Source organism: Phaenicophaeus curvirostris, chromosome 3 (assembly GCF_032191515.1).
Source record: "Phaenicophaeus curvirostris isolate KB17595 chromosome 3, BPBGC_Pcur_1.0, whole genome shotgun sequence".
Lineage (NCBI taxonomy): Eukaryota > Metazoa > Chordata > Aves > Cuculiformes > Cuculidae > Phaenicophaeus > Phaenicophaeus curvirostris.
Genome location: NC_091394.1, coordinates 42,758,533 through 42,782,241, shown reverse-complemented (window position 1 = coordinate 42,782,241; position 23,709 = coordinate 42,758,533). Strand labels below are relative to the sequence as shown.

Below are 23,709 nucleotides of genomic sequence, written 5' to 3'. Positions count from 1 at the left end.
TACAAAATGAATTTTTATTAAATGAAAGAAAATCTGTTTTATGGGTCAAATATGAAATAGAATATACAAAAACTTTACATCAGATTCCTTGTCAAAGAAATTAAATCCTGTCTGGACTGAAGTAGCAATCATTCTTTCAAAGACAACATGAATGGGTGAATACGCTTTTTATGGCAGTACAGGATCACACAGTATGCTGTGCTAAATTTCTGGTTACAGAGAAAAAAACTTATAAATCTAAAGAATGTCCTGAAAGAACCCAACTATTCCACAAAGTAACTTAAAAATATGACTTTTGATCATTATGTATTCTCTTATAAGCAAATGACAGGTGGGTCAAGTCCAGAGTTAACAAAGCTTGCATATCACATTCTCCGTTTCTATACAAATATAAATTGTTCTTTTTATTTTAAAAATCATCTCACATTTCATAGCATTTGTTTTTGGGAAAGGATCACCAGTTCATCAAGATCCTGCTGCACTACACCCAGACAATTCCATCTCATTTATCTCGTCTTTTTTGAAGGCTTTTACCCACAAACCACAGACTGCAATATTTTTAAACAGCTGTATGTTTAATAGTAAATCTTTGTGTCACTGTCCAGTACATGAAGGTTTTGCAGAGCTCTTAACATGTCTTTGGCATAGCACACCAAGTCCCATTTAATACTTTTTTTGTTTAAAAAAGTATACTTTCCTTTAGTAAAACACCTTAAAAACATCTATTTCCAATTTTGTAAAATAATGTGTGACCTCTTGTGTTGCTTTGCAAAATATACACAAACATTTTGGAAAAACATTGAGTACTGACATAAAGGACTCATCTGAAGTCCAGTCTATTTATGAGAAGTAAAATATAATTACAAATTTCATCTTCTGCATGAATGTCACATGAAGTCATTCAGTTCAGCTTCAAGTGCTGCTGCCATTTCATCTGCTTCAGAACTGCTTCCTTCCTCATCTTCATTGCTAGATTCTTTACTGGATTCACTAGCTGCATCATCTTCATCCCTTTTGTGCTTGTGACCCCTGGAAGGGTAGAAAGAGATAATGTCCATGAATCAAGGTATCTCATTGCTTATTAATATGGATCAGTACTTAACAGGAGGAAAAAACGGGGTTAGAGGAGTCAACTTTTTGTCAGGTGTAGACGAAAAGTACAGGACTTGCTGTTAAAAAGAACAAATAATAGTAAGTTCACACAACTGATTTTTTAGTTGCTGTTATTTATGGACAGCTGTAGGTGAAAAGAACAAATTTTATTTTGTTAATTTTATTTCTCTCATTCTTCTGAACAAGGAATGAAAACAAAGTATAAGACTGCTTGAAAACGAGTTAATTTGCTTTCCTCTCACATCCCAAAACCAAAGAAATCCATTGTGTGAATGAGAGATTACCACAATACATTGTATGTCATTGTGTATGATTTTGAAATACTCAAATTTCTGAGTTTTTTTAAATAAAAATAAAACCTTAACTGATTAACCAAAACTCACAGCACCAGCTTCTATGCTTTCATGCTTCCAAACATAGGGGTTTTATTCTTCCCTTCTACGTCTCTTTGGATTAGTACTGCCAGGCTGAACAGAACATTTCTTAGCATCCCCAGAGAATTCATCAGCTTAAACAAGAAGCTGATGTGCACCATACCCTGCTGAAAGAATCGTATTCCTGGTTGTGGAAGATCTCCAAGGAAAAACTATTGTTTCAACTGGGACATAGCCATAAGCAAAAGAACCTCTTTTCTTTGCCAAAAGGGAATTTTGTATCTAACATGATACAAAAATATAGTCGAGATTTTGCATTGCATAGAATTAATAACGAGCTGTAGAAACACCTTTAAAATCCAAATTTCAAGCAGAGATACACACGCAAAGGGGGTATATCTCTTAAATAGCTGACCTTTTCATTGACAGGTGGAGGTTCACTAAGAAGAGAATGCATCCATGTGCAATCATGAAAATTTAATAAAATAATCTTTTATCTTTTGTCAAATGAAAACTTCATTCTTACAATTTCAATTTAAAATTTGGTTGGTTGATGAAAGAGTGATAGGGAACAAAGCACTGAAAAAACAGTTCAGTATTTGTTGCTTCTATTATCTTAAGGCCTTAACTTAGTTAGCCGAAAATAATGTTTAAGAAAACATTTTGTTCTATATATTGAAAAGCAGATTGTCTCCAGTCTGTTTTGCATCCCAATGTCAGTTTTAAAGACATATAGTGCTACATTTAAACAGAAATATCTAAGCAAAGGAACCCAAAGGGCAACATAACCCTTGCTTTATAAAAAGTAAACCTAATCATTTTCCAAACTTTATTTTAAACTTGCAGAAGAAAACTACAGCAAGTATTTATTTAAATGTTCACATGTACTTAAACTCCAAATACCCACAAACCCCATCCCTACCTAGATAAGTAGTAACCTTCTGAATTATTACAAAGCGACCTGATTTGTTTTCAATAGCTCCTAAAATTGGTGCAGTAACAAAGTGGAATCTGCAGGCAAAATGTGTTTAGTCTTTTACAGACAATCACCTTATAGCACTGACATCATAAATCAGGACTTAAATTTGGTACCAAATACAGTCAAGTTACCCTGTAATGAGAATACTCATATAGCAGCTGTAAGCAGTTTGGAAAGCAATGCTCACAAATGGCATTTTGAAACAGCTTGCTGCCTTCTAACAGCATTACAACCCTGCAAGACTACCTACACTGCCCCAGGCACACCTCTGAAGTCCAACATGGAAGGTCTGTCCCACTTTTCATACACACCTAGCCCATAGCTTGCTTCTGCCATAATGGAGAGAAGAGTGATGCTGAGTTTGGTAATGCACCAGGAATTTACCTCCCTTCCATGGGAATTTGACTATGAGAACAATTTATTTAGATAAACTAGTTCTGTGTTCTTACAAACCAGAGCTGGCAAAACAGGAAAACTGTTCTTCAACCAGTTTTGAAGATGCCAGCCCAGCACTTGCTTCAAGGATGCGAGATCTGAGAACACATAGAAATGTTTTAGGCATTAATACATTACATTGGACAGACTAGATGAATAAATTTTCATGGAGATGTTCCAAGTTGTGCAGTTATATTTTCTTAACATGGAATACATGGCAACGTTGTTTATGTATGCTTCATACAATGATGAGCAATTGTCCACAGCAGGCCCATAAAACTCAGGTGCCTACCCTCTGGCAATTTGTCTCATACATCTGTACAAGAATATTGAATTTTCTGTCCTGGTGCTCCTCCCTGGCCCTGGCATAGCACACTGCTTAGCACACAGCCTTAAGGGCAACAAATACCTCTAGCCTCATATTTGCAAAGTGAAGTATATGTTTTTACTTTATGCTTATGCTATAACAGGACAGTATTTATTGATGCAGGAACAAATGTCAGGCACCTCACAGATTTCCTCATGAACTCATCTGATGTTGTCTGTGGGATTATGGGATGATCCAGAAATCTAATATGCAGAAAAATACACAGAGAATGTTCATTGAACAGCCCTGGCATGCAGAAAGAGATCCTGCAGTTGAATTAACAGCATGCTTTTAACACTCTTTACAAAAATGTCTTCACAGCAATCCACCAATTCCAACTGACAGCTCCAAAATATATTTCAGCTCACACAACGGTAAAATGAGATCTAATTAAATTCTGTACAGCTTCTGCTTTAAAATTTGGCACACCTGCACACTATTCTAATGGTGGAAAACTTTTAAAAATACTTCAACAGTGACTTTATAGTTCTCTGAAATAAACTCTCAATATATACTTAAATTGAAAGAAAGTGTTTAAAGTCAGCAAGTCACAGAAAACTTAAAATAACTGCAGTGTTTCAACAAAGATATTTTGTAAATTTTGCCAATATTGTCCATTTGACAAGTCCTTCTACTTAGAACAATAAGTAAGGTTAATAATAAAAAACACATCCCAACTCATTGAAAATGGTTCTTTCTTAACAATTAAATATTTGCTTGGGATATTTCAAAACTAAACAGTGCAGCCATAAAATTTTAAATAAAGCTTTAAAATGAAAGACAGCACACTGAACTAATTTTCTCTGCACTGAACTCATTAGAGACTGATAATCAAATTGGATGATGCAAAACTAAAAAGATGAATCTAAAATTTTGATTATATCTTTAAATCACAGCTAATAAACTACGCATCTAAAATGTTGTTATCTTATTAGCTTCAAGTTGTTTACATATAATCCACATAGCTGATACAAATAGACATTTACAACATGCAACATTGACTATTTCTTCAAAAGGCAAATGAGGGTAGCAGTTTTATATCACATAACAAATACTCTCGTAGAAAATTTGTAAAAGATAACTGAAAATTAAGTATCCTTTTTAATATATGGAATTCCAGACCCTTACTTGACCCTTTCATAATGGAAAATGCACAGGTGCACTCTTAATCCTATTGTAAGCAACCAGAGACAATCTATTCACCTTTCCTGAACAACCTCACCACCTTTTCTAGACAACTGAATTTGAATAACCCCCCAGCAGGGGAACTAGCCAATATTCAGACCAAAAATACATTTCCATCAACATATCAACATTTATAAAGCTATATCAGGCCTTCGTTGCTTGAATCAAGTTACCTCTCCCGGTTCTTCTAGTTTACAAATATTACCCATTCTGACAACGAATGTCAGATAGTAGATTTATAGCTCTGGGAGGCTGTAATAGGAGTCACCAAGGATAATCAGTGGGCCAAAGAAGCTTCAAGACTTCCTTCATTGGTGCCTAATTGGTACAAGACAGCAGCTCGACCTAGATTTGGGTTGAAAAAAGTCCTTTGAAAATGGTGTCACTCAAATTAGTTTCTATTACAGGGCATGCTGCAGGAGATAGTAATGAAGAATAATGTTCTAAGCTTAATCACTAGAGATCTAAACATTTTACAAAATGGTAGCATGCTATAAAAATATTAGGATGAAAAATGGGCAAAAAAGGAAGAAATACAAGCAATTTAGAGAACTCAAAACCATATATCAAAATAGGGAGTCAGAAAAGAAAAAGCATTTGATTTCTCTGAGAAAAGTCAAACTACCTTCATTGTTTTCACAGGAGCATGCTGTGTATGGAAATACCCCTGTGCCAACATAATGGAGTACAACTACACTTTCAAGACCCAATGCTGCAAAGTAGTGCTTGGAATTCACCTACCCTGTCATCCTTGTCAGATTTGCCAGCATTACCCAAACACTGAGAACATTCTTCAAGATGTATCATTGGGCATCTTAACAAGTAAAGAAATAATTTTGCTTATGACATACCAACTGTGCCAACCATGGAGGCTGGAAGCAGGTATACTCTTACTTATGAGATGGCTTTTTAAGTTAGATATTCACAGATATCTCCACTAAGTTATATTGAAAGGTAAGATGATTTTGTCAAGGCTTTTAACTCTGATTTTTACCAAGTCTTCTATCACATGCTCATTGTTTGAGATTAAATTGCAAATAGCTAAAACCAACATCCTTCTAGGATGTTAATTCACTGAATAAAGGCTTCTCTCACAACAATATTAACTAAGAAAACCTGTGTTTCATCATAAAATATTAAAAATAATACAAAACACATCACTGACTCTGTATGGATACTGGTAAAACTGCCATCTCCACACAAAAAAAACCCTTAAAATGTTGAACTCCAAAGTGGGGTGGGGCAAATTCGCCCACTGTTTCCATGCAGGTATATTCTTTTATGAAATGTACTAGCTCCATCCTGCCAAAAAAGTGAAGTTCTTCACCCTCCTCACATTCCTAGATGATTTAACTGGATAGTCTCTCAGTTTATTACTCTGCTGCCTGCCTAATCTTGTGGTAAGCCACAAGATGAAATGACAAGATGAAATGACATCAAGGCAGGAAGTCACTTCTTGATAGAAGAGATGTTGAACTTAAATTTAGGCTAGAAATTGCTTAGTTTCCATAAGAAAAAGAAGGAAGTGTTGTCAATGCTTGATTTACAAATAAGAAAAATTTGAATTAAAATGATAAAAGTATGTGACAGAACTACATGACTTTTACATTAGTTTTATAAGGTTTGTGTGTAAGTGATATATACAGCATACCTCTACAGGCAACATGTTCAAAATGGAATGCTATTAATGTTTCTTTAACTGTGAAATACTAACAAGCTCTCTAAAAAGTGGGTCTGCATTTATAAGATTTGGATCTCTACAGTAGTGGGTTGGTCACTGAGCATAAGAAATGAAAACTGGATCAAACTGGCATATGACAGCCATATATCTGCCAAATCAAATCACACCACAGAGAATTCACCATACCTGTTGTTTTCACACTAGCTAAGATACGATAAACTACCCAGAGCAGCAGATCACAGGTTTGCTTACTAACTGTACTTGATCTCATCTACAGTCTGCTCTACTATTTTTTCTGTCAGTATTTCTGGAATAAATTTGAACTACCAAAGACAACTTATAAGTGACCTGTACTTTCTGTTGCAGTTGCAAATTTTTTCTTATAGTGCTGTCCAAACATCAGATTTACTGTATTGTTCAGCTGCAGCCTTTCCCATCCATTAAATGAATGAGACAACTGAAGAAGATACTCTATACCTATTTTCAATTCAGAGTAACAAGGTTGCTACTGAGCCTGGCCTTATTGATGCAGTGGTACCAGCCATAGGCTCATATAAAGTACAATTATCAAGTTAGGTGGATATATGCATACACACAAAAGGAATGTGTGATAAGGTGTTCCTCTGGGCCCTAAATGACTACAGGAGTGTCACTACTTCAAACATTTAACAAAAACTAAGACTATAACAAGTTGCTCTCTTTCTAGCTTCTGTCTGGGAATGAAATAGCCACTAGTGCAGGGACAGGAGCAAGGTCTGACATACCACACAGGGGCCTTGCCAGGCAGTGACACTTCCCTTTGCATGGGAAGAAAGTCACTTTTCAGACCCTCTCCAAACTGACTGACCACAGTCCACAGCTAAACTGCCTGGAGCAAGGACTCACTCAGATACATGCCTGCTCTTTTCTAGCCTGCACAGCAAGGTTACCCTCATGGGGTAGTGCATGCACATAACCTGTGGCAGAGGAGAAGCATGGCCAAAATCTTGCAGGCAGTTCTGGCCCCACAGCTGAGGTATGGTTTAACACTAAAAATCTTCTTGTCAGACTTTCAGCTACTACCATTCCAGACACAGCGATCTGAAGTGAACAGCAATGTCAGCTGAGAGATTTCTGGTGAATGTGTCTGCAAGCTCTACCAGCCCTTTGCCTATTAGGAATATATTTTGTATGAACATTAAACAATCTGGTTTGTCTGATGGGTTATTTCACTGTAACTGGCAAAACAAATACTGTCATGTATTCAATTTAGTTTTCCAGTAAATGTTTCCTAGGATAATTAAAGGCAGACTCAAGTCACAGTGGTAGTTGGAGAAATGGCAAAATCAAGGCTCTGAACAGATGCTCCCTTCAGTGAACAGAGATCCTCTGCACAACGTAGTAGCAATATGCTTGAGCCAAAGTGAAAGGACACTTTCACTGCTGTGACATCTGCTGTGGAATGGGGAATTAAAACATCCATATTTTGCTTTTCATGTGCTTGATTGGTAACAATACAGGGAAGATTCTCCACAACCAGCTTGATAAAACAGGCTTCAGAAATAAATTAAAGTTTTCTACAAAACCTGACAATGGAAGAATCTACTAGGAACTCAAATTATTAATAAACTATTCACAAAGGGGAAGATTACCCGTTTTGACTCCTGTCATCCACCCCCCACCCCGCTTAAGAAATGGCACTGTTTCTCTTTTACCAACATTTTTAGCACAAGCTTCAAGCAGGCATTGTAATCATTGATACATGCTGCTGTTTAGCAGCCATTACAGTCTTGCAGAGATCAAGATTAACACACATTAGTTATTGCATGAAATTTAAAGTAATTTTAGAATTAATTAGAGAAACTAGAGCATTGTAATATATCTGCCATTTTTCCTGATTGGAACAAAGTTGCCTTCCAGCATTCCTGCTAATATCCTAGGTCTCAATAGTAGAATAGAATGAAGGATTAAAAACCTTTGTGAACAGTTGTTAATGCACTACTTGTTTTCCTTTTTCTCAAGAGATATTCAGATATCCATACATCTTACTGAGGAAAACCCTAAGCTGTTAAATAGCTTATGAACTGCACTGAGGCATTCAGCCTGACTAAAGGAAAAAAATACTGCCTAAATTACCTTAGGGGCAACGCTAGGCTATTCTTCAGTCTTCGTATGCCAGCTTTCTCACTGAGAAGTAAAGCAAAGCAGCACATTACTGGTTTTCCTCACCCTAAGCTTCTACTTTAGGTCTTCCTTACTCCTCTCCATTCTTTCAACATCACAGATGCAAACAACATTAATATCTGTGGACTGCTGAAATGGGCTAGTGGTGGCGCTGGTAATAACAAGTGCTTAAATATTCACTCGGTGGTTGGTGAACTGAACTTGCAAGTGGGAGCAAGACACTGGAGCCTAGTAATGGTAATTACTAATTAACAGAACTGCACCCACCTCCCCCCCGGCATATGGCACAAGTGCTCTGACGTCAATGACATAGTGACATGCATTTCACAACTACTTCCCTTGTAAGCATACACTAAGAGCTTGCTTTTTCAAATTCTAGGTTTTCCCCTCCTGTTCCGGCAATCACAGGAGCCAGGTTGGAGCAGCTGTTTCTACAAAGTGGCAGAACAGGTAACAGACCCTTGAGCACACCAAGTCAAGAATTTCCCATTATACTAGTTTCTTGCAGCCTTCATTTCTTCAAACTTAAACTGCACTCTTGGCATTTTTGGATCTAGGCAATAACTAAATAAAAGGTTTCACACTATAACACCTATCCCAGCTGGGCTACAGAGCCAGCATCAGATACTGCCTTTTGTGTGTTGTTTTGAAAACTCCACTCCTATCTGCAAGACTGTTTTAAACAGTCCCACAGCCAACAACCTCAAGAGGCAGCATTACATATGAAGAACTGTCTGTATGTGGGAGTTCCTCAGATGGGGTCAATAACCATCTCTTGTTTCTCTGGGCTGAGGTTAGGCTGGGATCTCATCAGCATAGGCTTCCTCCTCTTTCACCTTACACACCTTTGCTGTAGGCTCCAAGGACTTGCCCAAGGCTCTTCTGACTCCCAGGTAGCTCATGCATAATCTTCCTTTCAACTCTGACCTCAGCAATGCTGATTTTACAGTTCACTTAATGGTGATATGGGTGATATGGTAGTTAAAGCAAACAAAACACTCATTCTTGATTCTGAGAGAAACTCTTTTTTTACTGCAGAAATAAGAAAACCAGAACTAGATAGATAAAAAATAGTAACAAATACTTGATTGCTACAGGCTGCTTCTACAAAATACAGCTGTTGTAGACTTGTGCTTCTTGTAGGTCTATTACAGAAAATTATTTTCCCTCAGGCTCTAACCACGCCATTGTCCCAGGATGGAAGCTATTAGTTAATGGCTCTGCAGTGATAACAGGCAGTGATTGCAGAAAGACTTCAGCTTCAAATACATTGATGCATTAGTGAGAAAGTGATTTCATTACTTCAACCAGAACTCTAAGTTACACACAGATTCACTACATCATTACAGACGGCAAGAGTTAGAAAAGAGAAATGTAAGAATAACAGCAATTACTATATTTACTTTAGCATTTGTTAGCATATTTAAAGTAGACAAGGAGAACAAGGTAAATAATCTTAATGCCTGGTGACCTGCTTTATGGCTACAAACTTTTGCTCTGGTATCAATTAGAAAAAAGTAGCATCTTAGATTAACAGCTCATTTTGCAGATACCACCACATTTCTTCAGGGAAGTGCAAGTAAAGCCTATTTAGTGTTAAATTGAGAAAAAGATAGATTTTACTGGCACTCTCCTAATTCTAGTAATGTACAGACTTTTAATCGCTTGTATAGCCTTCCCCCAAAACATTAGAACTGTTAGAACTTAAGCATCACATACATAGTTATGCCACAGTAAGTGGCATTAAGTTGGAAAATCCATTAAGAAGAAATTGTATTAATGACTTAGTTTGTGTTTCATTGATTTGCTACACTATGACATTCTAGCTTTCAAATTTTTTACTGAAAACACTTTTAGTATAATTGTGCCATTTTTTGCTTTTCCAGAGACACTTTACTTCCTGATCTCAGCTGCATAATCACTACCCATTAGTAGATATAACCTCAATATCATACGCAATTCAAGTTATATTAACTACACAGATACACCTGGACTAGATAATATCATATTTTTGTATCTAAACAACTCCTAGGTATTTTCACAGCAGACAGTAAAAGAGGCTGAAGGCAGAGGGTCACACTAACCAGACTGCATTTCAAAGTATTTTCAAGCTTGCTATCTGATGTAGTCTAACACACACACAGGTATCATAAGCCATCACTTCATAAGAAAAGCAGTCTTGCGCAGCTTACACACTGTTTAACAACTTACAATGACTTGAACCCTTCATATTGTAGATGGAAAAGTGACGATATCAGTCATATTAAAATCTCTCACACAAGTTCAAAGCACCACTGCTCAGCTATTTAGCCAACAATGAAAAAAATATTTATAGAACTATACCAATTTACATTATTCTAAATGTAAAATTTGTTAGATTCAGGGGACAGTTAAAGCAGAGATTACCTCACTTATACTACCAAATGGTAAAGGAACTTGGAAAAACCCAGCATCTTATCCACATGGATACTTTCGAAAAAATATCTTAGAAAAAGGAAAGAAGGTTAAAAAAAATTGAATTGCTATTTATACTCTAAATGCTTTATTTGAAAAAACACACCTTCATGTTTTGTGGATATTAATGTTACCAAGAAACAATTTATTCAAGTTGTTTAGGAACACTGTATAAGAAAAGTAGTTCAGAAATTAACTCCAGAAAGAACCATCCCAGGAGAAATTGGCAAAAAAATAGTCAGTCCCCTTGAACTGGGGGGCACCTGTCATATAAGACTTATGAAAAAAACTCCAAGCATTAGTAATCATATGGAAGATCCCCGTCATTGACCATAAAACAACAGCCAGCAGCACACGTGCATACACTACATTCTGCTGCTGCAGCTGCGAGTAGGCCACAAGCTGCCCTCAGAGAGAGAGAAAGTAGAGCCAGCTCTCTTACTCATCATTTTAGGACTGTGGAAATGGTCCAGCTACACCTTTAAGAGCTGGTGGCCCCTTAAAGAGCTGCTTTGAGGTTAACCAAGGTTCCAGGGCAGTCTGCAGTATAACGAAGCTAGCTATTTTTCACCTTAATTCTGCACCAAGGTTTGCTTGGTTGGGCCAAAGAACTTCTAGACTTCACAGTTTGCCTTCTAAAAGCCTCTAGGAGGATGAGTATCTCCATTTTAGAGCAGACAAAAAAAGTTGCAATGGAACTTAGCAGCTCGGCATTTTAAAAAATCATGCACAAGCTGTGCACTTGGCTTCTGGTAGGAAAGTGCGCTGTTTTGAGTTAAACCAGAATGAATTCTTTCTGGTTAAATCTTTAATTGTCTGCATTTTCTGAAAACTAATGATACGTTTTCAGACAGTATCTGCTCCTAGAAGTGCTAACACTTAATATTTATAGTTATCACAGAGAAATATGGGTTAATACCTTGGTTAATACAGGAAAATACCTTGCTTAGTTTAGCTCTAGTTAATAGACTAAACGTGTGCAAGTTTACACTCTCACTGTTATCTCCTGTGACTTCTCTTTTTCTTATCCATTTAATGATCTGAAGCTTTCCAAAATGCATGTTCCTCTTTAATTAATATATATTGTATCAGGTCCTTGCAATAACTCATCAGTCAGCAGCTCAAAGTATTTCAGAATCTATAAGCAGCAGCTATGAAGTGAAAAATATCTTGTATTTTCTCCTGAAGCAGACTTTGCATCTCTTGTGCTTCATATATCAATTACATACATGTGCTCAGATTCTTAGAAGGAACTTCTTCTTCTTCAGCAGCTAAATAAGCACACCTTTGCTGCCCTACAATTTATACATCTCTGAACATACAACAGACCTAGTCAGACCTGTTTTTTTTCTCAAAAATCTTTCAGTAATCTTAAGAGTTTTGATTTTACTATAAATGGGGATGGAACCAGTTTGAGTATCTCAGCATCCTCCCATCACACTAAAATTCCATTATCTTTTCTCAGCATATTAGTAATTTCAACACAAAAACTATTTTATCAAGGAGAAATAAAAAGTACAGGATACATCTTTGACAAACAGAAGAAAAAGAGAACTGTAGAATATATATTTTCTCCATTTGGAATGCATAGAAAGCCTAGTGCAGTAGCTGGGAAACATGAATTTCAGAGAACTATATCACGTTTGAAAAGCTTCATTGAAGACTTTTACAGGTTTTTCTAATGTAGAACTCCCCCATTCAAATGCCCCTCTGTTGAACCTGAAGTTTCAAAAATGAAACTTTGAGGGCCAGGTGTCAAAGATGAGCTCTGGAGTAATCCATATTTCATGCAACCACTTTCATTATGGAGTAGTAAATTATGCCAGAAAAACAGGATGAAATTATTACTTCCCCTAAATTTCTACCAATGACAATCCATTAGTCAGAATCCTTTGTCTCTTAAAAAACTGACTTTGTTACTGCAACTCTGGATGGCAAAAGCAGCCACTTTTCATCCATTCATCACACTAAAATAAAGTACTTCCAAATCTAGGCTAGTATATTAAATACTGCAAATTTTCCACACCTTTATTCTGGAATCACTATTATGCATGTTATAACAGCAAGAATAAAAATACATGGTTTTTTTTAAACAAAAAGAGACTAGAGAAAGAATACTATGACATTCTAGGGGCTGTATCACTCTGAAAACTAGTTTACTCTGTGCTTACATCCTTCCCATTGCAGCATGGACCGCGACATTTTAGAAGGCTAGTAATGCACACATTTCCATTACTCCACTGGCACTGCATCTTCTGGACAATTACAAAATTAAAGTGTCTTGCCTTCCACAGGGTTAAGATTATGCTTCATGTAAAGGAGAAAAGAACTGTACAAATACGAGCAGCACCTAGCTCTGCCTGAGTTACAGCTTTGCATCTGCGAATTATCCACCTGCAAAGCTGTCTTCCTATTTTCCTTTAAAAATACTATATTCTTCCTTGAACACTGGTTTGAAAAACCTGAGATACCTTCAGGGGTAAAAACCAAAGCATATTTTCAATTGGTGTGCACTTTCTCATTTTTGTTTCCTCCTAGTGACCAGTATTTTTTCCGACTTTGCTTTTGAAGATTACTGAAAGCTACACATTTCTCCCATTTGTCAAATACTTGCCAAGTACCTTAATCTGAAACATGACGTAATACATATTCCAGTAAGCACAAATGTGCCATAGGAAAAGGTAATTTCCCTTACGTATTCTGGAAAGGATCCATGAAGAATTTCTTACAGTTTTAGTTCCCTCACAGAATCCTATCATATAAGTTATAAAGAAATGTAAGGTTAATGGCTGTCAACATTGTTGTTTAATCTCTTAATTTAACAGATAAGTAAGAAAAATGTCATCATCAAGAATCACATCAGAAGAAATCTTTAAGTAACGCATGTGTCTCAACTAACGCTGCAAGCACAAAGCTTGCTTAATCACACAACATAGCGTTCTTAAATCCTCTGATTTCCATAATATTCATCAATTTCTTCTTAAGCACAAGAATAGATAATATTCCAGACAAGCATATGAAACATATTTTAATACGAACACACAGTTTCCCAAAAAAATCCACTCATAAGTCTTCAGGGCAAAACTGCAGCCTAAATAATTATGTTAGACCCAGGTTTCTCACTCAGAACTGATGCTTGGGTTTTTGGAGAGATCCTCAGTTCTTTCCCCTCCTCTTACTTTATTTTCATCACATACACAAGACAGCAATCATGTAAAATTTCTTCTTTTAGAGATTGTTATTTAATTTTTGGGGGGGCATGGGATATAGCTTTATTTTCATAGCCTGGTCCATGATGCCCAGGAAATCATGGATTCCAGTCTTCCCCTTCCCACATCTTATTATTCCCATGTGGGAAGGACAATTGAGACATAAATAATCACATATACAGAAAGAACTGATTTTTAAAAGGAAGACATTTTGAGGGTATAACAGCATTGTCAGTCTCCTTTTAAAATCAAAGCAGGGCTTTATCAATTGTCCTTTCAAAAGTCTTAAAATTACCTCTAGTTTGTAATGGAAACAGCTGACAGCACTGAAGCCTAAGAAAACATGGAAGATTACAGATGATGTTGAAGGGTGAAAATAAGTAGCCAGGAATACAGGGAGTATAACAGCCTCAGCCAGCCCACAGGAATTATTCATTCACATTTTTATTTTTAGAAAGAAGCTACAGTATTTTCACCCAGAACAGTATATTCAGATAATAGGAAGTCTCATCAACTACAGGCCTTTAAAATGCTACCAGAAGGACTACACGATGGAGAATATTTAAGATGGGCACTACCGTACTTGAGCTCTTAAGTCATTAGAAGTATGATTCAGAAACTCTCATCTTCCAGCTCGGGAGACAATGAAAGACAGATCTAACTGAGAATGCAGTCCCTGAAAGGGTGGTACCATTCACATAAAAGGTGCACCACAGCAGGAAGAAACTCTAGCAATGACTCCGTCATGCAAGGTATGTGGTGCTTTACACCCCAAGTACATGAGTTTTATTTAAAAGATAGCATTTTTCTCTCCGTTGTCTTCAGGATTTGATTTTGCTCTGTTCCCTCAACTCTGTCCCTCAACTCACATCTTTTCTATTAGTTTCCCTAAAGCTTGCACCTTCCTTCCTTTCTTCTTCTTATACCTTCTTTTCTTCTCTAATTCAAATTCTCCCTCATCTTCACAAAAGAACCCCACCTTTTTTTGCCAAGACAGCCAGCTATGTAAAAATTTAAAAGTGATGAAACTGAGATGGATGCCCAAGCTGAGAAAAACACACTTATTTTTCAGCTGCTGGAAACATTCCTTGATCAGCAATATGCATATCACAGGTATTACACCTTAATGTTCACTTTATAAATTATACTTGTGCCCTCAGCTTTTGGAAAGAAAGCATCAGCTTAAAGCTCATATCTTCTTTCATGAACAGTGAAGAAACTTTATGATAATATGAAGAGTTTGATGGTGAACAAATGCTGGATAAGACCTGCAGAGATATGATATCATTAATCTCCTCTGTTATGGGAGATGCTCCCAGTGCTGAGCACCTTGGCACCCGTTTAAAGGCTAAGCAGACTTTGAGGAGGTAAGCATTCTAAACAGCAACTTAGTTTACGGACTCGTCTTCTAATTATTACAGTTTTGCACCTGAATGTCTTCAGGCTGTCAATGCAATTCATACACATAGCCAAGAGAAGACTTTCCAACTTACCTTGTAATTTTTCAGTGTAATTAGACAACAGTAGATTCTTACAGACAACATAATATAGGAATAAAACCAACTGTAAAAGTGCAGAGAAAACTTCTCTTAAAAAAGCCTGGGATGAACTGCAACCACTTCTGTCTCCAATTTACTAATTATTCAGATTCCTTCTTTTCTCAAGTACTTTTCTTACAATTTTCTTGACATCCACATGCACACTGTGTACCAACAAGACTAATCAGCATCTGGAAACACAACTGCAATCTAATCTGCAACTTAACTGAAATTGTAATAGGTATATTTTTAGTAACAGCTTGAAAATTTAGACCATTAAATTCATTAGCAAGCTTGAAGATATGAATGTCTCATCTACTTAATTGAGTGCTTTTATGTAAAACTAAGCCACGCATTTATTTGGTTATATAGCTGATTTTGTCATTCATCAGCACCACTCCTGTAATTTACGTAATTTACCATCTAAAATTTTAAAATAAAGCAGTGTACTGCAAAGTCCCAACATTTAAATGATCAAGAAGAAATAGTACAAAATTGTGGTCTCATTTCTCTAGATATGAGACTATCAAAAGCAATAGAAAAGGAATCCAACCCTGAAAGCATCCAGAAATTTAAATGGAATAATAGTCCATGTGACTTATTTACTATTGCCCCGTTGACAGTGTGTCCTGAGAAAATACATTTGGCATTAATGTCAAATTGGCTGATTAAAGACAGAAATAGGGTTTCACTTTAGACGAACTATAAGTTCATCCAGTGGACTAAAGGTGCATTAGAGGCTGGAGCACAGCAGACAAGCTCTTAAGAGTCAAATCCTAGCTTAGACTGTCCAAGACACCTCTAGGACACACACCAAAGCATTCCTTTAAAGGCATAATTCTCACCTGGGCTAAAACAGTAATGCAGACACAACCAGAGCACATGGTCACTGCTACGATTTGTTCTTTGCTGAGAGCTGGGTACGTCCCACGTACACAGATTGCTTCTTTGTTTCTCACAACTTTTTTCAAACATTTATGACCATGTGAGCTATACTTACTTTACCAATTCTCTTAAGAAATTTGAAAGAAATCATGCATCCACACAACTCTAGTAGCCTTGGTTTAAATCACCAGCACATTCTTCTCCTCACCCAATCACATCATCATTAATATTCATCTGGCTTAAACCAACTTTGGAAGTGTGACTAGTTATCAATAGACCTCAGATCAGCCCAATATAAAAAGAAAAACATCCAATAGCTCTCTACAGAAAAAGTAACCTAAGTTCTGCAAAGTCCCTTGTAAACAGGAGGGTACCAGAATTTTCTGAACAAAGCAAAAATATTCTATTATACATTATTATAATGCTGGCTGGTGATGATGTTAGTACATTTGGCATATGGCTTATTACATTAAAGTAATGAAATCATAGCTGAAAAGGTGATTTGAAAGCATATAAAGGATTCAAATCCTGCACAGTTCAAGTGATAGCCTATCAAGCAGCAGTGCTGCAAATTATTATTTTTGTAGTTGAATGACATTGAAATAAAACCAAAAGAGTCTTCAAAACCAGAAAAATAAATTATGTCCCCATTACTGACAATTTTATGCTTTTGTTAATTTTGTTTCCTGAACAGCTAGTGTAGTTCAAATAATGCTTTATGATTTATGAGACTTTTCCACATTAATTTTTCCATATGAGATTATAAAGCCTAATTACTTTAAATTAGGAATAAAACACTTCTTTACTACAGAAGAAGAAAACTAAACACAAAAGCTAAAAGTGAAGCATGCACAGACCAGCTCTGAAGGTTAAAGATATTAATAGAAATACAACTTCTCTTTAAAAAACAAGCACAATGGTATAGTTTATACCTCAAACTCCCCCTTGGGGAACAGTTCCCTCTTTCAGAAAGCATATAATAGCAAAGCAAGAGAAAGATTTCACCGAGACAATAGTTTTGAGGTTTTTTTTACTTCTATTAGAACACTACATTCAGCCTTCCTAAAAATAAATGTTCAGTGTCCATTTCCCTTTCTAACCCAGTAGTCCTCCTTTGCAGCAGATATCCCAGATAACCTTTTTCATTTGTAGAAATTCATTACTTTAGATTTTCTTTTATTTTCTTTTTGAAACAGATATGTAACACCCCTTAAACTTTTGATTTAGTCAGGCATACTTGGCTTTCTTTTTTTTTATACTATCAAAAAAATAGCATATTGAAAATAGCATCACAAATTTATGCTCCATAGACCACACTTACCTACCAATAACCTTCAGCATTTTTCCATCTACCAGTGGGTTTACACAGGTGTAGAAAACCTAGCTCTCTGTACCTTCACCTGCTACTGGCACACCAGTGCCACACAGCCTCAGTAAAACTAACACGTAGCCATTTTTCAGCCCAGTGTTTCCACGTGGTTTAAAATTAGTCCCTCAGGCATAACATACCATAGCTACACCTCATAGCTTTGGAGAAAGAGGAAAAAACACCTCTTGAGTTTTATAGGACACTCATTAGAGCAGATTTGAGACCTAACGTAGGATAATATTGGAAAAAACTTGAAAATCAAGTTTTTGGCACAAAGACCTATAGAGACCTTTCTGTTACTAAAAACTTTCCAGGGAGATTTAACAGAACAAAGCAGAGTGATTGGGTATAATCCTTTCACAGCAACGGAATTTTGAATCCTCTGTGAAAAGCAATCTGTGAAGCTCCTCCTGTGCATCCAATGAAGAAAAGTGAACAAGTTAGCTAACAGACATAATTCAGGCACAGCAAATGAGTGGAATGTTGTTGCTATTTTGAAAATACCATTATTTAAATATTTTATATAGAAGAGCTATACGATTCAATCCTGAAGTCAAGAAGATTTCTCTAAATCTTAAGAAATGACAACTCAATTACTAAAGTAGCTTTGAAATAGCACGTAGCATTAACACCTTAAACCTTTAACAAAAAACGATTTTCAAACTGATTTCTCTATGCATGTACTTTGGGCAAATTTAGAAAACTTCTGTATTTCAGAGCATATATATTTTTCAAATAGAAAAGTAACAAGAATGTAAAGCTGTAAGATTCTCCAGCATAAGAGCACCGTGCGTGTCTATAAATCAGATGTAGAAATACTTATTTTACTCCCTAAGTCACCTGAGATGTAGATTAAAAGAGAAACTCCCTCACTGACTTTTACCAAATCTATGTTCCATGCATTCCTTTAAAAGAAAGCAGTATTACTGCACAGGCAAGAGAAAACCTCCAGAACAAAATCAGGCTTTAAACAGAAGTGAACAAGCCCAAATATCGTCTGACTAGGTGGGAGAGCCAGCACAGAGACTTAAGGAGTTAGTGGGATCCTTCATACTGTTAACCGTCTTCACTGAGCGTGACAAACCTTGTTGAAGAGCAAAATGTTAAATTCCACATAAATGCTGTTTGGTAGCTTTTTTTTAGAAGGTAGATGTCTTCCCAGTGGAAAGATGTCAGAATATTAAGCTGAAAACCAGAACTGATTTCTGCAGTCCCTCCTTGCAGGAAGCACCTCTTTTCCCATATTTGACAAGAGTGAGGTGCCCATAGCAATACTTCTCCTGGAGACAAGATAACAGTTAATTTTCTGATATAAGGATACACTTTCAGCAGCAAGATGTCAGTGCCCTGTGCTTTCCCTCTGAGAAAACATGCAGATACAGGCATTGCCTGTGGCTGACAGCTGCTTTGGGGCAGAAGCTGGATCTTCCATTTTGCCCTAATCATCAGAAGGGAAAAAGCCAGCAGTTTCTCTCAGGACAGCTTAAAAGATATATTCTGTAACATCTTGTAATTAATTATAGAATAAATCAGCATTTTACAAGAAAAAACAATTACACTTAACCTCATCAATAAGATGAGCTCCTCATCTTCCAGGTCACACTGTTACAATACTTGCATCATTAGACACAAACTGTAAGGCTAGCAGTTACTGAGCTACAGTTTTTTCAATACTGGAGAACTAGTATGTGGTTTGTTTGTGTTTTTTTAAAATCTTTTTTTACCTAGTTTTTCCAAAAGCAATGAAGCATGAGGTACAGAGCAAGTCTTTAGCTCTAGCAGTTTGTCTGGCAAAGTTACAGGCCATAAAAAAAAGTTACTCCATAAAATGGAGTTATGCAAGAACGAAGTGTCTGGCAACTTAACACTACATTCCACTTATTACAATGTGTACCTGAAGATCATTTCTGCAAAGACAAATGGCTTCCATCAAGACGACTTATCTGCAAAAGCCTTCATTCCACCCAGTTTGCTTTTTAGCTAAGTCAGTCGAGACAGACTTGGAATGTAACAGGTTGGTAGGCACTACAACTGTGCAACTCCTACTTGGTACAACAGCAAAAAGTTCAGTCTGGGTAAGTACTTTAGATATTTTCCCCATATGAAGAAAAATTCTACCAGGTTGCAGTTTAATAATTATGTAGTAACTTCTTGCTGCCTACCTCCTCACACCACTAGAATAGTTTTACACAGCTGTGTGCACATCAGCAGTTAGTTTTATATCCATAAGTATTTAATTACGATCTTAAATAAAGGAAATTAGGAATATTCTGAGAATATATTCTGATTCTAACATCTCAGTCAAACAGTGTGAATAAGTGGGTTGAAGAGGGCGATAGATACAGCATATATATTGTATTATGAAGGTCTCCTGTGAAAATGTATATAAACTCAAAAGCAAAACTCTGCTAAGATAAAAACAATACTATCAACAATCACACACCTTCAATAATGACAGTTAAGTACAGAATCAAACAATGCCTTGCATGCCGAGAGCCCTCTTCCTTCTTAGAGTCTTCATCAAAATCACTCCAAACAGAAGTGACATTAAAATTCTGCCGAACAGCTGCTTGTGAAAACAGCAAGATGTGCTGCCAACAAGGAGTTCCTGTCTTTAGAAGCTGATCCTGGATTTCCGCCTGGAGTGCCTCACCATTGCTTCTGGAAAAAACCTAACTGTGTGTTACATATAAAAAGTCTATGTTCTTCTAAACTGTTAGAAATGTGAGGGTATTCAGTCATTTAAACACATTCTTAGCTTGTTTTAACTATGAGAACTACTGTTACATCAGGAAAAAATTGTTCTATCAGGACAACAACAATTTCGACTTTGAATGCTGAATTCAATCAATACTTCTGGGAAAAAACAAAGTTGGTGGAAGTTCCATTTCTTAATGCCACAAGATACTCCTCTTGAATGGCCACTTAAACTCTTCATAAGAGTACTGTACAGACTTGAAACATGCTAGTTCGTTAGGGTGTTGTTATCACACACTTCACTTAAGTTCTAAACCCAAGAAAAAATACTTGTGGTAACATTGCAAAATTTTTAATCTGAATTTTCTGTTGTATTAAATATATTAATCATATTCTCTTATCTGAAGCATGTTTTCTTCTTCCAGATGTTGAATTTAGAATGTTGAATTAGACTATTTATAAGAAATCAATCTAATCACAGGAATAATTAAAGATAAATTTGGGCTGTTTTCTGTGAAACAAACCCAAAGTTTTCACAACAACTTGAAACTTCATAAGTGTAACAATCCATAAAATTGGAGCCATCACAATTTATTTTTCCAGGTAAGTACCTTCAAGTTGACAAATGCCAGATGCTTAAAAGCAATTCAGTGAAATACAGAAATATTGATCCTCTTCTCATTTTCATTCAGTTACCCATCACTGAGTGATCGAATAAATAAAATCTGGTTCAAGGGAAAGGAGATAATGAAAGATTTAATTCTTAATGAAATTAATACAATGAGTTCTGTCCAGGATGACCTTACAGAGAGGCTTTTTAGCAGACAGACTGCTTGATGATTAAGTGAGCTATCCTGATACAGAAAGTGGCCCAGGAGGCAGGAAAAACTGACTTTAAATCACCAAGATCTCTAAATTTATATCTTCAGTCTTTCTGTATTGTCAAGATCAAATCAACAGTGTACTCGCATCATTTAGAGAGGAATTCTGGAAGACTATACAGTGTAATAACACTAAGACTTTACTCCTTGAACAATGTGATGAGTTCTTGGTTAAAAAAAGCATAGGATAACATTCAAACATTGGCAAAACACTTGAATTCCTGCAATTATTCTTTCAGCCATATTTCAGATGTGGTGTTAGCTACTAAGGGTACTTTCAACAAGACTGTTTTAACAAGACTACCAGTTAGTTCCTCAATACATTTTGAATAGATTCTCACTGAAATTTATTTTTTTTTTAAATTTCCAATTACTATGCAAAGCTGACAGCCTGGGAAGCATGAAGTAGTAAAAACTTAGGTCCCAAGATACTCAAAGTCAAGCGTCTCAAGGCAAGGAACCAGAAGATTATAGAGACACTGAATATACCAGCTACTACCTCTACATGGCTTCTGAGTGCAGAAGTATCACCAAGCTTACTTATGAATGTTCCTATATAGAGCAGAAGTTAATTACAAATGTACTTGGCTCCATCTTTGCAGACCATCCACAGGAAATAACATTTAGCAATAACCCTAAGCAATATTCCTTAATACAATTGTTTTGCTTTTTAGGGTTTTTTTTCAGAATTTGGTGCATTTTCTATGCAACAAAACACAATAGTATTAGGAGGAATTAACAATGACATGCCTTGCTTCTTCAAACGGTATTCTAAAAACATTCATCAATGGCCTGCATTTCCTCTTCCAAACTTCATTTAGGAGGGAATTTCTCTTCTGGCTATTTCAGGCAGCTTAAATTCTCATACCTTGTAGACTGATACTTTTCTGAAGATGCTCAATGATTAGAAATACCCACTATAAAGTAAAAGGACTATGTAAACTTCCCACGTAGCTCTTTCTTCAACAAAGCCCTGACACACAGCAACCTTGCTACCCCAAACAAAATCTTACTGAAAATTCATATATCACATTCTGTGGTGGTTTTTGCCATTTCTCTCATACATGCTTTGTGTGCTAGAGCAAAGCTCACAAAATTTAAAATAACATAAGTAGCTTAAGTCCTACTACTTATATTATCCTGCTTTAAGGAAAAAATATTAGAGCTTAAATTCTTATGAGTGAGAACAGAAGTTGCTATGAGAGCAGAAAGAAGCTACAACGCACATCTGAGTCGTCCCTGCGCTTTTGGCATTTTGTGGCTAGGGGATGGGGGCCAGGGTTTAGTGGGTAGGGCTGCGGCAGAGGCTCGGGACTCAGGGCAGTGGTGACAATGAACACAGGAATTAAAACCCTATAATCTTATCGTTATATATATACACACGATATATACACACACGTATATATAAATACACATACATACACGTGTGTTTATATATACATACACGTGTGTGTATATATATATACATACATACATATATAAAGAGTTTATATATAGAGAGAGAAAGAGTTTAGACTTCCTTCCAAGACACTAACACAGAAAATTATCTCAATGACCTAATTTTGGTGAATTTTCCATATAAAACATCTCAAAAATTCAGGATGAAAAAACCCATAGTTTCCCAAAACTATGCTTCATTTTACTTAAATTAACACTGCAGAGGACATTGTCCTATAGCTGACAGAATGAAGACTACTTTAGAAAAAGTGTAGTTCAGTGGCCTTCAGTTCCTTCAAACCTGGTGGTATCCTGGTTCTCATCAGGCATTTAGTAAGACCACTTCTTTAAATTAATCCCAAAACATTGCTGAGGTAAGCATGGCATTTCACAGAGTTACAGAAATAAAAGTTACCTACATAAAGAGGTTAATAAGGACATAAAAACTGCACTGTCAAAAAGCATGTTGAATAATGCATGAACATCATGAATCATCATTGTGCCTTTTTACATGTGAAAAACTCATACCTGCGTACACTGCCAGTTAAGCTTCTTTCACTTGACAAGGATGATGACGACGACCCAGGCCTCTGATCTGTTTTCATTCCTAGAGTCTCTGTTGCAGTAATCTGAGGTTTTTTACCATCCTCTTCTGGCTTTTTCATTTCACTATCACTTTCATCACTGCCTTCTCCTAAAATGTCATCCACCTGCCAAAGAGTGGCCAGTCAGTGTATCCTCTAACAGACTACTACATACAAATCTTACATAATTACTGGATTGCTCTTAAATAATCATATGCTTAAAATAACCTTCAAGCTTTCTTTTACCTTCTCCTTTGAAATTCAAATGAAATCCCAACGTCTTAAACAGTTTCTGTAACAGCTCTAGCAACACTCGATTCAAAATTATAAATATTTAGCCTTGGTTTAATTTAGATAT

The 23,709-nt window shown here is 36.3% G+C and overlaps 1 protein-coding gene across 2 annotated transcripts in view; it reads right to left on the bottom strand.

Moving 5' to 3' along the window:
* Positions 1-425: 425 nt before the first annotated feature.
* CTDP1 (CTD phosphatase subunit 1) overlaps positions 426-23,709 on the bottom strand; it is a 93,336-nt gene continuing 70,052 nt past the window's right edge. The window contains exons 12-13 of one of the 2 annotated variants that reach the window (XM_069853765.1): positions 23,296-23,477; positions 426-1,029 (exon numbers count right to left, since the gene is read on the bottom strand). In XM_069853765.1, coding sequence (XP_069709866.1) covers positions 888-1,029; positions 23,296-23,477 — 324 coding nt within the window. In that variant the 3' untranslated portion in view covers positions 426-887. The remainder of the gene's footprint in view (positions 1,030-23,295; positions 23,478-23,709) is intronic. The other variant, XM_069853766.1, reaches the window with a different exon arrangement.